The following is a 14,964-nucleotide window of genomic DNA, read 5'->3' as shown; positions in this document are numbered from 1 at the left end:
ATCGATTTTTTTTTTGCGCCCGACAAGCAATTGATAATTTTCGGTGATGATCGACGCTAAAATAACACTGTAAAACTTTTTCATTTAGTTAAAGTAACCACTTACTGACTTTACTTGAGTTAGGCCTTATGCATACAAAAAAAAAGTAAAATCACAAAAATACTGAATATTCAAAACGGAAAGTTCCTAATCAAATGGCCAAATCAAAAACTTAAACACATCAATCGAATGGATAACAATGTCATATTTCTGATACAATATATAATGGCTATTCCTTGTGAATTAAACAGTTTGTTTTGTTAATAGTTATCAAGGTACCAGGATTGTGATTTAGTACGCCAGACGCGCGTTTCGTCTACATAAGACTCATCAGTGACGCTTTGATCAAAATAGTTAAGCCAAACAAGTACAAAGTTGAAGAGCATTGATAACCCAAAATTACAAAAAAATGTGCCAAATACGGCTAAGATAATTTATTCCAGGGATAAGAAAATCCTTAGTTTTTCGAAAAATTCAAAGTTTTGTAACAGGAAATGTATAAAAATGACCACATTATTGATATTCATGATGGCACATCAATCAAACAATGACCCAACAACAAAGAAAAACAATAATGACATTTAGCATACCAATACAACCTTCACTGATGACAATGAGTCAATGGAATAGTTTTGTTCTTTTTTGCATATATATAACAAACAAAAGAAATTCAAGAACTAAGACCTTGATTTTCATAGTTATACCAATTAAACATGTTTATCATTATGTATTCCAAGTAAAAATGCAAAGTAATTTCATATTTTATTGGTGTTCTGAAAGACATTACCAACATTTATCAACATTTACTGTTGAATTTAGTCATTATCTTAAATATATAAATATTGTGCTATTCTTTTTCCTTTACGTAAATTACAACTTTTAAAAATGAACCATACACATGTCAATACGAGGTATTGGTATATATCCATGCGGTAGGAACCCAATCACGCAATTAATCATCAAAAGACATATATATTTACCCAAATATTATGGTTAAAAAACCTCTGAGGTTTCATTATATTTGGAGTTAAAAATTTATTTGAATTTCGGGAAAATATTACACATCATCTAAATTGACCAAAAACTAGTAGAAGTGTTTTTGTTTGTTTATACACTAATATAAAAGAAACCTAGTAACACTAAATTCAATTCCGCATTTAGGTGATAGTGGCAAGTTACACGTAAGTTAACAGTCATACTCTATGGCAAGAGTTATCGGCTCGGAAGAAAAGATAAATTAAAATCCAGACGAACAAAGTTTTCTTACAGCATTATTCCATAAGTACAATGTATTCTATATTGGTATTGTTTTAGTAGGTTTCTCTTTCAGAATTTAGGATTTGAGTAAAAAATTATATTAGTCTTGAGAAAAGCGTTATTCATCGCGCTAAACGTCACGCGCTTTTACATTTAACGTTATGCATGGTCAATTGGTTGATGTGTAATTGGTTTTACTATTGGTTTTTGGTAAATATTTGTCATTAAATGCATAGTTGTTAATGTCTGTGTCATTTTGGTCTCCTGTGGACAGTTGTCTCATTGACAATCATACCACATCTTCTTTTTTATATTGTCTTTTTGGAATATGAAATAAAATATTTAGTTAATATTCACTTCGGCTTTTGGCCTCTGTGCATATCACGTTTTAAAAGTCAATGAAACCGCATTCTTGAAACATTAAAAGAGAGTTAATTTATTGTATTGTACCTTGAAAAGTTTAAATAAATTCAAATTTAGTAAATATATTGATATTAAGAAATTATGTGGTGCTGATTTCAACATAAAATTAACATTGAATGACTTGATTTTAATGGTGAGGTTTTACGCTATGATTTGAAAACAATTTAACCTACTTAAATATATATACATACTTTTTTAATGTGCGTACGTTTCCTATTTGGCATTAACTAAAACCCTTGCAGTGTCCCTTTTTTCCATTTTCTATCGTACATTCAATGGTATATACTATTTTTCAAACAATTTTTAATCAATATTGCCAAAATACAATGAATATAAATATACTTTTAAAAAATCTAAGAGCAAAATTATAAGAACTCAAAGTTTGCTTCCTTTTCCTTAGATGGACTGTTCATTACTGTTCAGCCAGATATTTTCGTATTCCTGGTCTTCTTCCAAGTTGTCTGTATTGTCAATGTCACTACTTTGACCTGTATTTAAATAAAAAGCAAATTCTCCACTAATGTCATGTACTTGAATTCCATCTTTTATCCTCGAGGTATTAGTTTTATATTTCAGTGTCACATCTTTTGTGTGGGGTTTTGGGCTTGGCTTTGGTCGGTGGATAGGGGCGGATGCTTCAACTTTTGATGTTTCATCATTTTGTTTCTGTTCATGACCATTACTATTCTGATGAGACGTTTGAGGTAAAGATTGTTTTTTGCGAGTTGGTTTAAGGTGTGTATTAAATTGACGACTGCCAGTTTTTCGTCGGATGGCCTTTTCACGGGAAGGTAAACGTTGAGGTAAAGTTAGTCTTGGTGGTATTGCATTTTGTGTCCATGCTTCTATATCGCTTGTAGGAACTGTTACTGGACGTCGTATTTCTCTTGATGTCATGTAACTTACAGTCATATTAGCCTCGCGTGATAACTCAATTCCGGTAGGCACATTTTCGTACAGAGAATCTCCACCGAGTGACACTGGTGTTTGAGGAACGCTTTCAGGCTCTGGTTCTACTCTTTCAACGTCATACATATAATGTTCATACTTTTGTCGAAGGGTTTCAATTAAGTCTTTTTTCATTTTTGAAATCCATCTTCTAAGCCTTACAATGAAAATATATATTAATATATTATTAATGGGTTTGATAATATAAGACTGAATTACAAATAATGTTGTTGAAAAGTAATGTATAGTTATGCCTTCGATTGATTTTATAATATATTATTTCTTTGTATAAGCTGACGGAGAGTAAATATAATACCTTCTGAAACAAGATTTAATAAAACTAAATGTTTAAAAAAATTGCTTATGGCAAAACGAAATATTTGGAGCAATATTTACAGGTCACTGTACGGACTTCAGCGATGGGCAAATATCCATACGGCATAGTCAACCAAGGTCCCGAAATAGTCTATATTCCTATTACTAAATTTGACTTGGTAGCATATCATTGTTTGACAGGTGATATGGCTGAGTCATGTGTATGCAGAATAATTGTCATGCTTATATAATATTTCCTGGATGAATTTCCGAGGAATTTTTGTGTCTCTTACACTTATAAAAGATGAATCTGAAAAAAACTTAAAATATTTAGCTACAGTAAGTAGAATTAAGAATCAGTAAAATGGATTCAACAGATACAGCCATGTCATTTGTATGTACAACAACAATAAGAATCATAATGATCACATTCCCCAATGAAATTGTAAATTCTGTTCTCGTCTACATGAATACTTACAAAAGCCGAGTGCAGACTAAAATTGTTGAATTTGAAATTGACATCGCCATTATGTATCAAAAACGAATTATATATATAATATATTTATGGCTTACAAACATCCGATGATTATCAGTCCAAAAACAATAACAACCAATGAAACAGCCCCACTTATCTGGAAGAATTTCGTTCCTACAATATTGTTAAAAAATATAATAAACTTAATCTGTATAAGTCTTGCAATTAAAAAAAAGTTTTCACTGAAAAGGTACACAATAAGTGCATTAATAATCTCCCTTCCTTATGAATATTTCGTCCTTTTCATTTCAATCAATAAAGAGAAAGTTATCTTGCCATTCGGCAATTATTTCGGTTGTTTTCTTTTTTTAAATAAAAGTCTACATACAATTAAGCCTATTGTTTACAAAAAATATAAACTGTTTCCTTTCCATGCATTTTCCATATTATGTATAAGTTGTATTCCTGCCAAACAAGGAATTTTCAAGTTATCATAAAAAAAATGTTTGTTTTGAACAAATTAAAAAAGAAGGAAGACAAAGACAAAAGAGAACTATGATTATGTTATTGAGCTCTTGATTTTATTTATTTCTGGTAACTTAAAACTTCAAAAACCTATTTTGATTTTTATTATCTAGCGCTCACCGTCGTTAGAAGTGTATCCCGGTTGATTCTTTTTCCATAATTGTACTGGTATGGAATCGTTTGGGACTTTCTGTTTAGAAATAACTGTGCCATAATGCTCCCCTGAAATGAAATTAAAATACAAAATAATAGTGAAAGACATTCAGTAACAGCAATGTTTTAGAAAAAAAGAAATTAAACAATGTACACAAGTGTTCATAATGAAATAAAAATCACTATAGTTAGGAAATGAGAAAATAGTATGCCTCTAATTCTTCGGCAAATTAAGCCTTTTTGAACCGTTTTCTAACCAATTGTATAAAACAAAAATGTAATCAACGCTTGGTTGCCAGTGATCTCAGACGATGATTGGATGAAGTTTTATAAGCTCACAGGATGAATCCAAATATGTCAACACACTTTGTGGAATGTGGAAGGCACTCGAAGGGGATTTTCGTTTAACAAAACATAAAATTTATTTTTCAATCAATAAAGAAACAGATTCCTACACAATAACCCCTGGATTATCAGATTCATCAAATCTTGATAGGTAAATTATGAATTGTAAAGTCCTCGCTGAGGATCGGACTTCAAACTTGATAATTTAACTAGCTCGATTTGATACAGCCGATAATCCACTGGTGTTAATGTAATAATCTTTGTTTCTCTTATTCTGTGGCAATCAAATGATAAAACATATCAAACGAATGGACAACAACTGTCATATTTCTGACTTGGTACAGGCATTTTCAAATGTAGAAAATAGTGGATTGAATCTGGTTTTATAGCGCTAAAACTCTCACTTGTATGTCAGTCGTATCAAATTCCGTACAAAACAGACATTTTAACGAGAGAAATTTATGTATTACTGAAAAATTATTACACCAGGGTTTTCGATATTACAAACTAGTCAAAACATTTACTAAATTTTATCATCGGTATAAAGACATCATTCGTAAATATAGCTCAACATGCAGACTTCTAATACGTTCAGGTATTTCACATCCAATTTTTTATGGAAATATTCTTTATCAAGCACAAAGGTGTCAGTATTCACCTCAGAAACTTACAAAACCTTTGAATAGACTTATTAAGAAGGGATATAATTACGATACTGTTGTCAAGTCATTAAAGATTGCATATTTTGGCGTTAATATTGAGTCACTGATAAGGTCTTTGCATCGGAACTAAACACATTTATTCTAAAAACAGTTATTGGCATGACACGGGTTATGTTCTTCTCATTTATGTTATGATGGTATGATACTAAACCCCTAACGGGAAGGATTGTGCCTGATGTTCATATGATGAAATCATAATCTTTCAGTCAGTTTAATTGAAGTCTGGAGCTGGCATGTCAGTTAACTGCTAGTAGTCTGTTGTTATTTATGTATTATTGTCATTTTGTTTATTTTCTTTGGTTACATCTTCTGACATCAGACTCGGACTTCCCTTGAACTGAATTTTAATGTGCGTATTGTTATGCGTTTAATTTTCTACATTGGTTAGAGGTATAGGGGGAGGGTTGAGATCTCACAAACATGTTTAACCCCGCCGCATGTTTGCGCTTGTCCCAAGTCAGGAGCCTCTGGCCTTTGTTAGTCTTGTATTATTTTAATTTTAGTTTCTTGTGTACAATTTGGAAATTAGTATGGCGTTCATTATCACTGGACTAGTATATATTTGTTTAGGGGCCAGCTGAAGGACGCCTCCGGGTGCGGGAATTTCTCGCTACATTGAAGACCTGTTGGTGACCCTCTGCTGTTGTTTTTTATTTGGTCGGGTTGTTGTCTCTTTGACACATTCCCCATTTGCATTCTCAATTTAATAACCGGTAAATTAGTCAAAATATGGTTACAGCAGTCATCACTGTGTTATAATCTCAAAACAAACAAACATTTACAAATGTTCAATGTATATTCAAAACACTTATAATTTCAAAGATGCACTAATGAAACAAAGCAGTTTCATAACATTCAATGTCGCCTTTAAATTATAAGATATTTATATCTATACCTTTTGTACATATGAATTCATATTTTTCTCTACAAGCACTAGCTGTCAGTGTTTTTGAATTTCCCGTGTTGTTTGGATATTTGGTGAACAGCATACATTGTAGAACAAAACTTTCGGGATCTAAAAATGTTATAGAAAAGTGTTATGAATTGATCAGAATGTCTGCTACTGTAGTTAGCAGGGATATTATGATATTACAAAACTATGTTGTTTTTTTATAATATAATCATGCAATAGTTGGTACTTTACAATTTGTTGGGCAATCTTATTATGCCATTAACCATTTTAAAGTAAAACCCTTATTTGCAAATAACAATTTAGTACGTCCTTTTGCAAATGTAGAAGTGCCGTTGTACAATAAATGAATATCTATATCAAACATTAAAATACTATACACACTTACAAATACTATTAAATATGAAGATTCTAAAACGTATGCCATTGATCATAAAAAAAACAGCAATGTATATCAACATACTAACACGGAAGTGACAATAGTCAGACTGAGTGAGAAAACAAGTATGTACCAGGACAAGCATTCATATTTTTTCACCGATAATGTTTTTGTTTATAATCTGCACCCGTAACATTTCACATTAATGACAAAATTATTTAAAAATCCGTCTTGGTGTTTGTTAAAGGGGCATAAGTTGTCAAATTCAAGTTCACCAATTTGACTCAAATTCTCATGTTTGCTTTAAAAAAAACGTATATACAAATTACAACAAGTTCGTTTTGAATTTTTCTCGGACATCAGTATTTTTGTGATTTTCCTTTTTTTCCTAAGACTCCTGACGGTCACATTACCCGATATAACATAAACAAGAAGATCAATTAGTATAGATTGCGGCAGTGTGTGATTATCGAGGTCTGTTGGATTTCATATAATGGAATACAAAAAAGGAGTAAATCCTCAATTGTACCTGTATAAGAATGCTTTTTTTTTTATCGAAAAAGTCAACGAAATGGTTCAACTTGTTTTACTTTCAATGTTGTCATTCTTTTCCTTTTAATCAACTAATACATGCGAAGTCAAACTTAAGCTAATGGCTCATATTGAAGGTCATATGAATACAGATTTAATAAGGTTGAACGATTCAGTTGCATGTGAATAATGCATCAGCGATGTTTCTAAGCTTGTTTTACAAAATTGAACCAAACTGGCTGTTAAAGGCTTATTGTCATTTCGAATTCACTACTATGATTTTCCTTTCTTATGATTGAATGAAAATAAAATTTTCTTCTTTTTTATATATATATATATCTTTAACCTTTTTAACTTGTATAAAGGCATTTTCACAGCCGATAAAATTTGACAAAAAAAAAAGAGAGATCCTACCTTCGATTGATAAGCTCCTCGACGTTTGTTTATGGTACAGATAACGTTATCACGCGATCAGTTAGCTTTTAACTTTTAACATACCAAGATTGATAGAATTAATCCAATATGTTGTATTCCATGTCATCTCTTCAATTACATTATGAAGTGCCTCCATATTGCTGATGTTAACTAGGCTACCTTCTCTGCATGTACTCTCGTAATGACTATTGAAATCGATTCGAAATATAGATTTTGTTTGAGAAACAGTTGCTGACGAATCTGTTAAAAATAAGCAATTAAAACAAGCGTAACAAAGAGAGCTAAAGGTGGATAGGGTGTTTTGGTTTATCTTGGATTTTAAAGTAGCAGATAACAAATGAAATGTGCAAATTTTGAAAGCAGTTTTTAATTCATGTGTAAGACTTTTCATTTTAATATAGAACATTTCGTGTTTTATCATATTAACGGCCCTATTTTCCAAAACAAAAAACACAATACTTTTTTTTAGATTATTTTTTTCTTCAATTTTGCCACTTCAGGGGAGAAAACTCATACACATGTAGTAGGGGAGATAACGCAGATAAAATATTTTTTTACACAGGAAGTGTTGTGAAGTAACCTTTTTTCATATGCAGCGAGAAAACAAGTCCGGTGATCCATTGTTTTTGTTTTTCTCCTCTGAAAGCATGTTATAAGAGCTATCTTCTCACATTTTATCTCGACAATTTTTTGTGAGTTTTCTTATCATGACTCAAAATTTGATATTCCATGCATAGCCTATACACAATCTGACAATTTGGCCAATCTGTTGGATGAGAAAAAATCCGGTCATCCATTCCTTTTTTTTTAAAATTCTGATAAAAACAACATTTCGAAAAATTACTGAAAAATTCTATGAAGTTTAATTGAGACCCCTTATCCACCTTGGTTTACGACGTATCAAGTTTTATATGACCATCAGTATTTTAAGGAATTGTTTCTTCTGTGTTATCGATATAGTTGTTCCGCGGCAATTGCCCAATTGATATCAGAATACAAACAGGGCATTGTTTATTACGGATATAATAAATGTTATAAATATGTGACATCTGATAATTTCAGAAAAAATTCCCGACAAATAATAAAAATTGAAAGGGAGTCTTTAGACTCATTTGTTGCAATGCAAGATTGTATAAAATTTAAGAAATTAGAGTAAAAAAGAATCCTTATATTGTACATGATATGCATAGAAACACTGATTAGGGCCCGATAAAAAAACCTACAAGAAAGTAGGGATGTCAATTCGATGAAGATTCGCTAATTTATTTTTATCGAGCGATAAAAGAGGGACGAAAGATACCAAAGAGACAGTCAAACTCATAAATCTAAAACAAACTGATAATATATACTCGAGTACTCGCTCGGAAAAACATCTCCAGATACCGAGTACCTTTTTTTTGTACTGACAATGTCTTCTATGTTATTAAAGTTATGGCAGTTTTTCAGAATAAAGTTTTTTTAAGCGTTTTTTGGCGGTCTTATCCTACACAACAACACAATGTGCGAAAAGAATTACAGAGTTCCAAAACCGCTTCAAACCTGATTTTTACTCATTTCGCACTCGAAAACTCCTTCATAAGGTAAATGCAAGCTATAACAACGTTTGAATGCTTTTTCTTTTATTTAGACAAATTATGGTTTATTATTGTGTAGTGTAATTTGAAATATGAAAACACCTATTGAAATTTAAAATTACATTAATCAGTAAATATTATATCTAATATAATACATTTTATCCTTTCTTGAATTGTCCAGATTGGTTTATTCTTATTCTGAGAGAACATTTTTAACATACAACCTTCATTTCAAGCCGACCAAACATCAAAATCCCTGGATATACACCTACCTTTTTTACATAATCCAAGGTAAGATTCCTTCTTTAGAACTTGTTCAACGTATAAAGCAGGACAAACTCCTATAAAATAGTACGCATATTACCTTAAGCAAACATTATACATTTTTTTTATTATCTTAAAACTAATTTGAAGTGAGAAAGGAGATTTTAAATCTTTTAACAGATGAAAAGTTAATGATCGCTTGAAGTAATCTTTTGTCTTTTTGAATTATAATATTACGATTTATTACTGAAATCAGTGTAATACCAAACCAAACGTTTTATACACGAAAACCATATTGTTCTTACCAGTACTGATATTGCATCCTAAATGAAGAACATAATCAGATGTCCATACAGATTTATTAGTTCTGTAGTGAGATTCTAACTCTCGTTGAACTATCTTGTTTGGCACCAAAATCTTGTTCTGTGTCTTACATTTGCTTCTTGCTTCCAACCATGATGATTTCGCTTCAAAAGCATATTGATAAAAAAAGGTTAGACTATATGTTTTACAGTTAATTCTAATATAACGTGCTTCTTTCGCTTTATGATTAAACCCATGCTATAAATCCAATTTTTTTTTTGGCACATGCGTATATTGACTACTGCAGAATAATGAATGTTATCAAGTTGACATGCATTTAATATATGTGATTCACTTACAACATTTCCAAATTCTAAAATGATGCACATGTTGTTTCTAATTCGTTTATTATGACTGTAAAGTGTTGCATTCCGAAATTGACATATTTGACCTAGAAACGACAACCGTTCATGCTGCCTGTTCAAACACTTCTCCCTTTGAAAAAGGTGCCAGCTGTTTGCTTCTTTATAAACGAAAAAGGGAGGTTCATGGAAGAGCCTACACAATCGCTTAACCCTCATACACATCGGACATAGAAGTTACCTTAGTTGTCATAATCAGAATCGAAATAATTGATGCAAGCTATACTTTATTGTAGTTTTAACATGGGTAAAAATCCGGGTAAAAAACTAAAACTAAGAGAAACACATCAACTTAAAGAGGAAAACAAAGGAACAACAGAAACACTGAAGTACAACACGAACAAATGTCAACTTACATAGAAACGAACGGTTTGATATCAACTGTCGTATTTCTATCTTGGTACAAAACAACTAGGAATATGTTGGGTTAAACCTGGTTTTATGACTAGAACAACCTTCTGCTTATATGACAATGTTAAAAATAATATCGGTAAAATGACAAAACTACGTGACAGAAATACAGCACAAATACACACAAAAACACTCATCATATAGTAATGCACAAACAAATGATACAATAGACATAACATGCAAACCGCAGAACAACTACGAACATGTTTCCTCAAAGATAGACACCATAGTACATCACAAAAAGTGACACACTTACATAACGAAAATGCAATCTCAAACGATATACAGTTATTTTTACAATATCAGTATTTAATCCAATCAGATTATCCTAAGATATTAAACAACTGGAGACTCCATTAGACATGTTTCGCACACCTGGTATTTAGCATCAAACAAATACAATGCGTTAGAAAAATTTGGTTTTAAAGCAAAAGGAGTGAAAATCTTTTTGCTGGACCGAGTTTCGGTTTGCAATTTACATTTCGGACATGATAATAAAAATGGATTAAATTTATATAAAATTTTTAACAACCATTTTTTTCCAGTAATTATATCATTCATTTGACTTAATAGATAAGATCTTTGATGCTGATCATTTCTGCCGTTGGCCAATTTGACTTCTTTCTTTTAAAGAGAAAAAACTTACTAAAATTGGCAAAACATCTTCATTCAAATCTTTGTTAAAAGTCGACAGACAGTTTCGGTTTAAACTTATTTGATATGTTAATTTGCTTATTGTTTTTTTTTTTTGTGTTTGTATTTAACAAATGTTTATTTTTGTTCGTTAATAAAACAACAAAAATTAGCGCATCTCCCAATTCAAGGATAATAACTCTCACAAGTAATCGTTTCAAAAATTATATTAAACATGTTTACTTATTTTTTCAATCTTAATTTGAATTTATTGTATACATTTGGCCTGTCTACACCTCATATAAAGCGTCAAATGACCTTTTCTGTCATTTTACAACTACAATGTATGTAGATCTTATTTTACTGCCCAAGAAGGCAACTAAATGTTTCTTCCTCTATTAAATACGTTTCTAAAATATACACAAAACAACAGTAATTTTGTTCTTATCCACTCTAGGTCCAAATTACAAAGTAATAATTTAACTAAATAGTAAACTATATTCACTCGTTTTGGTTGATACAAGAAATATAGGGATTGTTTTGACCAGCGGAGGATGAAAAAGATTTAATTAAAAAATTTTAAACATGACATTTAGTTGACTTAGGTAAAAAGATCACTATAGTCAAATTTTATGGTGATCAAACTGTTTTAGCTAGTTGATATGTTACCCTCAGTTATAATTTGTGACCCGGTATTATTTCAGTTAAATCGATTTATGACATTTGAACAGCGGTATACTACTGTTGCCTTTATTTATGCATGGAAAAAATTGTAAAAACTCAGACATCCTTTTCATTATGAATAAATCTTTGCATTATAGGATTAAAAGTAAATTGCGCAAATACAAAATTTCAATACTGGTATCTGTGATGAGTTTATTTACAATCACTGGCTCGATGCCACTGTTAGTGGAGTCTTTATTAACCGAGGGTATCACAAGCCCAGTAGTCAGAACTTTTGTGTTGACATGAATCATCATTGATATGGTCATAACTATAAATTAACTGTTTACTTGGAATTTGAAAAACATAAGGCTTAACTGATGAGTCTTTTGTAGACAAAACGCGGATTTGGGGAAAATACAAAATATCAATTCTTTTATCTTTGATGTTTTTTTTATAAACACTCGGTCGATGTCACTGCCGATGGAGATTTTTTTTCAGATGGTATCACCAGCCCAGTAGTTAGAACTTCTGTATTGACATGAATGTCAAAACTTTAGGAATATTTGGTCCTGAATGCTCTTCAACTTCGTACTTTATTTGGCCTATGTGTTGACATGAATTATCATTGATATGGTCATAGTTTTAAACTAACTGCTTACAAAACTTTGAATTTTTGAAAAATAGGGCTTTTCTACCTCACGAATAGATTACTTAGCTGTATTTTGCAAAATGTAGCTATCATTTGGTCCTCAATTCTCTTCAACTTCGTACTTTATTTGGTCTCTTTAATTTTGTTTTATTCGAGCGTCATTGATGAGTCTTTTGTAGACAAAACTGGCGTTTTTTGCAAATACAAAATTTCAATCCTGGTATGTATGATAAGTTTATTTAAAAGTGATGATTGTAGGTTTTATGCACAAACAGTATAAGTAGTGGAAATGTACTGTAAGTTAAAAAATCATGTTACTGACAAAGGTTTTGTTCTTTTTATCTAAAATACAAGATGACAAAGTCTAATAGAAGGACTTAAGAACTACACAAAAGAAAAAAGATGTTTTAGTCAGTCACGTGTTCAAACTTTTGAAAATAGCAGAAGACAACTTGAACTGGGAACTCTGGGTTACGGCTACTTTATATGTAGTTATGTTAATTTATTCAACTTGTTTAATTAATATGCATATTTTTATCTGATCTATAAATCAACATAACAAACAAATCCATGCAAGTCCATGCAGAAATAAAATGATAGAAATTGTAATTCCTGCCCAAGTTAGTATTGGTAAAAAACGATAGCTATGTTTTCATATATTTTTGAAGACATACTTAACACAACAAACTAATAAAAGTCTGAAGTGGCCTATATCTGTACTCGCCTGAACTGAATCTTACTCGTCCAGTCGGAGTTGGTCTGAAATTTATTTGGTATTACTCGGTTGTATTCTGAACTTTATTTTTCTCGTTTTTAATATAGATAAGAGCGTTGATTTTCCCGTTTGTATGGTTTTATACTAGTATTTTAATGCTCTTTTTAGCTTGCTGTTCGGTGTGAGTCTAAACCTAGACCTATTTCTGTATCTATCTATTATATTTCATCAATTTAGGAACTATGTTTTATTTATTTCCCTTGGCTTTAAATTTGAACATCATTTGTAATTAAATTGTATTTATTAATAGCTTTGAAACTAAAAGAAAGATTTCACGTTTAACAAAATGTTATCATCGACATCATATTCATCATGTAAATATGTCAGCTCTAAAATAAAAGTCGAAACAAGAAGGGAAAAGAAAATGATTTCTGATCCGATTAAAAAAAACCAAATATCATGTAATAAATTAAGTTTTCAGTTAAATGAATTTTTATATACATGTTCATGTTCATCAAATAGCTTCATGTACATCAAAAATACTAGAACTTTCGACCATGATACAAATATGTATTTAATGTTATTCAAAACCTTTTCATTCCCAAGTATATCAGTTCTATTCAGAAAGAATAACTTTGTACATGAATATTGTCGTGCAAACAATATTGAAATGTATTCAACAACATATTTTTGTACAAAAGTTGAATTTTGAATATTGATTTTTTTTTATGCCTCTATTTTGCATTAGAACATTGAAATAGAAAAATAAATGACAAACATTCGTATGCAATGAAAAGTAAATTAAAAAACTAGTGAACTCCGAGGAAAATTCTAAACAGAAAGTCCCTAATTAGATGGCAAATGCTTCAAACAAACGGATAACAACTGTATTCCTGACTTTGTACAGGCACTTGCCTATGTAGTAAATGGTGGATTGAACCTGGTTTTATAGCTAATTAAACTAAACTCTGAAAATACATGTGTTCAGTAGATATTAATGTCACGTGGAGGCGATCGCCGATTTAAACGAAGAAAATGAGTGAATCAAGAACCAGACTGGGAGTAGGATGCAGTCAGTAATTGAATTTTTCCTAACCCCCCCCCCCCCCCCCCAAAAAAAAACGGTAGTTATTGTTATTATTACCCGGTGAAAGAAAGATTATGAATTGTTTCCCTATTTCTGACACAGGTTCACCAAACGCGATATAAAATACAAAGAAGCCACTCCTTTATTGCGATTCTACATTTGATAACCTTCAACAACAACAAAACTTGAAACTTCAATGCATGGTTTCTTTCACAGGTTTAAACATTCCTAACACAAAATAAACAAACGTACTATTTAAAAATTGCAAAAGAGCTCTTCCTTTATTGCAGTTCAAATTTGTAAAACTTTAATAGGAGCAAAAGATCTCTTTCCAAGGCACTAGTTTTAACAAAATCGTTTGCATGATTCCGATCACACTTATTCAAGTACAACATTTTCACACATATAGCTACGGGGTAATGTCCACTAAAGGCAAGGAAATCTCACAAATTCTATCAAGTTCATTGCAAATACAGAAAATATTTAAATCCATCACGGGATACATAATTATTCAGATTTGTAATACATTTAGATGTATGAATTGATTACATGCAAGAAAATATATTAAAATGAACTTACCAACAACTGATACGAAATTGTAAAAAACAATTAAAATGATCACAAAATTAAAAGAGGACATGTTTTTATCAATATATGAGAGTATTTAGTGTTCCCTATGAACCGGACGGAAATAGACCATAAATTATATCTAACAAAATCATACTATACATGTACAATTGACCCTAGCACTTCCTGTAAAAAATATGAATAAGAATTAATAGC

At 31.0% G+C, this 14,964-nt stretch overlaps 1 protein-coding gene across 1 annotated transcript; it reads right to left on the bottom strand.

Moving 5' to 3' along the window:
- Nucleotides 1–788: 788 nt before the first annotated feature.
- Nucleotides 789–14,964, bottom strand: LOC139512473 (uncharacterized). Its single transcript, XM_071300102.1, has 8 exons — nucleotides 14,761–14,964; nucleotides 9,601–9,762; nucleotides 9,304–9,372; nucleotides 7,521–7,697; nucleotides 6,098–6,217; nucleotides 4,103–4,204; nucleotides 3,556–3,631; nucleotides 789–2,824 (listed from the first exon to the last, which is right to left on the bottom strand). The coding sequence occupies exons 1-8, from the start codon at nucleotides 14,819–14,821 to the stop codon at nucleotides 2,116–2,118; spliced, it is 1,476 nt and encodes a 491-aa protein (XP_071156203.1). The 5' UTR covers nucleotides 14,822–14,964; the 3' UTR covers nucleotides 789–2,115.

The sequence above is a fragment of the Mytilus edulis genome, chromosome 2, assembly GCF_963676685.1.
Source record: "Mytilus edulis chromosome 2, xbMytEdul2.2, whole genome shotgun sequence".
Taxonomy (NCBI): domain Eukaryota; kingdom Metazoa; phylum Mollusca; class Bivalvia; order Mytilida; family Mytilidae; genus Mytilus; species Mytilus edulis.
This window is presented reverse-complemented; position numbering and strand designations above follow the sequence as displayed.

Excerpts from the sequence above, each read along its gene's own strand:
- LOC139512473 (XM_071300102.1), bottom strand. The coding sequence starts at position 14,821 with ATGTCCTCTTTTAATTTTGTGATCATTTTAATTGTTTTTTACAATTTC. Across the intron at positions 7,698-9,303 it reads CCTTGGATTATGTAAAAAAG|ATTCGTCAGCAACTGTTTCT; the intron begins GTAGGTGTATAT and ends TATTTTTAACAG. Across the intron at positions 6,218-7,520 it reads GATTAATTCTATCAATCTTG|ATCCCGAAAGTTTTGTTCTA; the intron begins GTATGTTAAAAG and ends TAACATTTTTAG.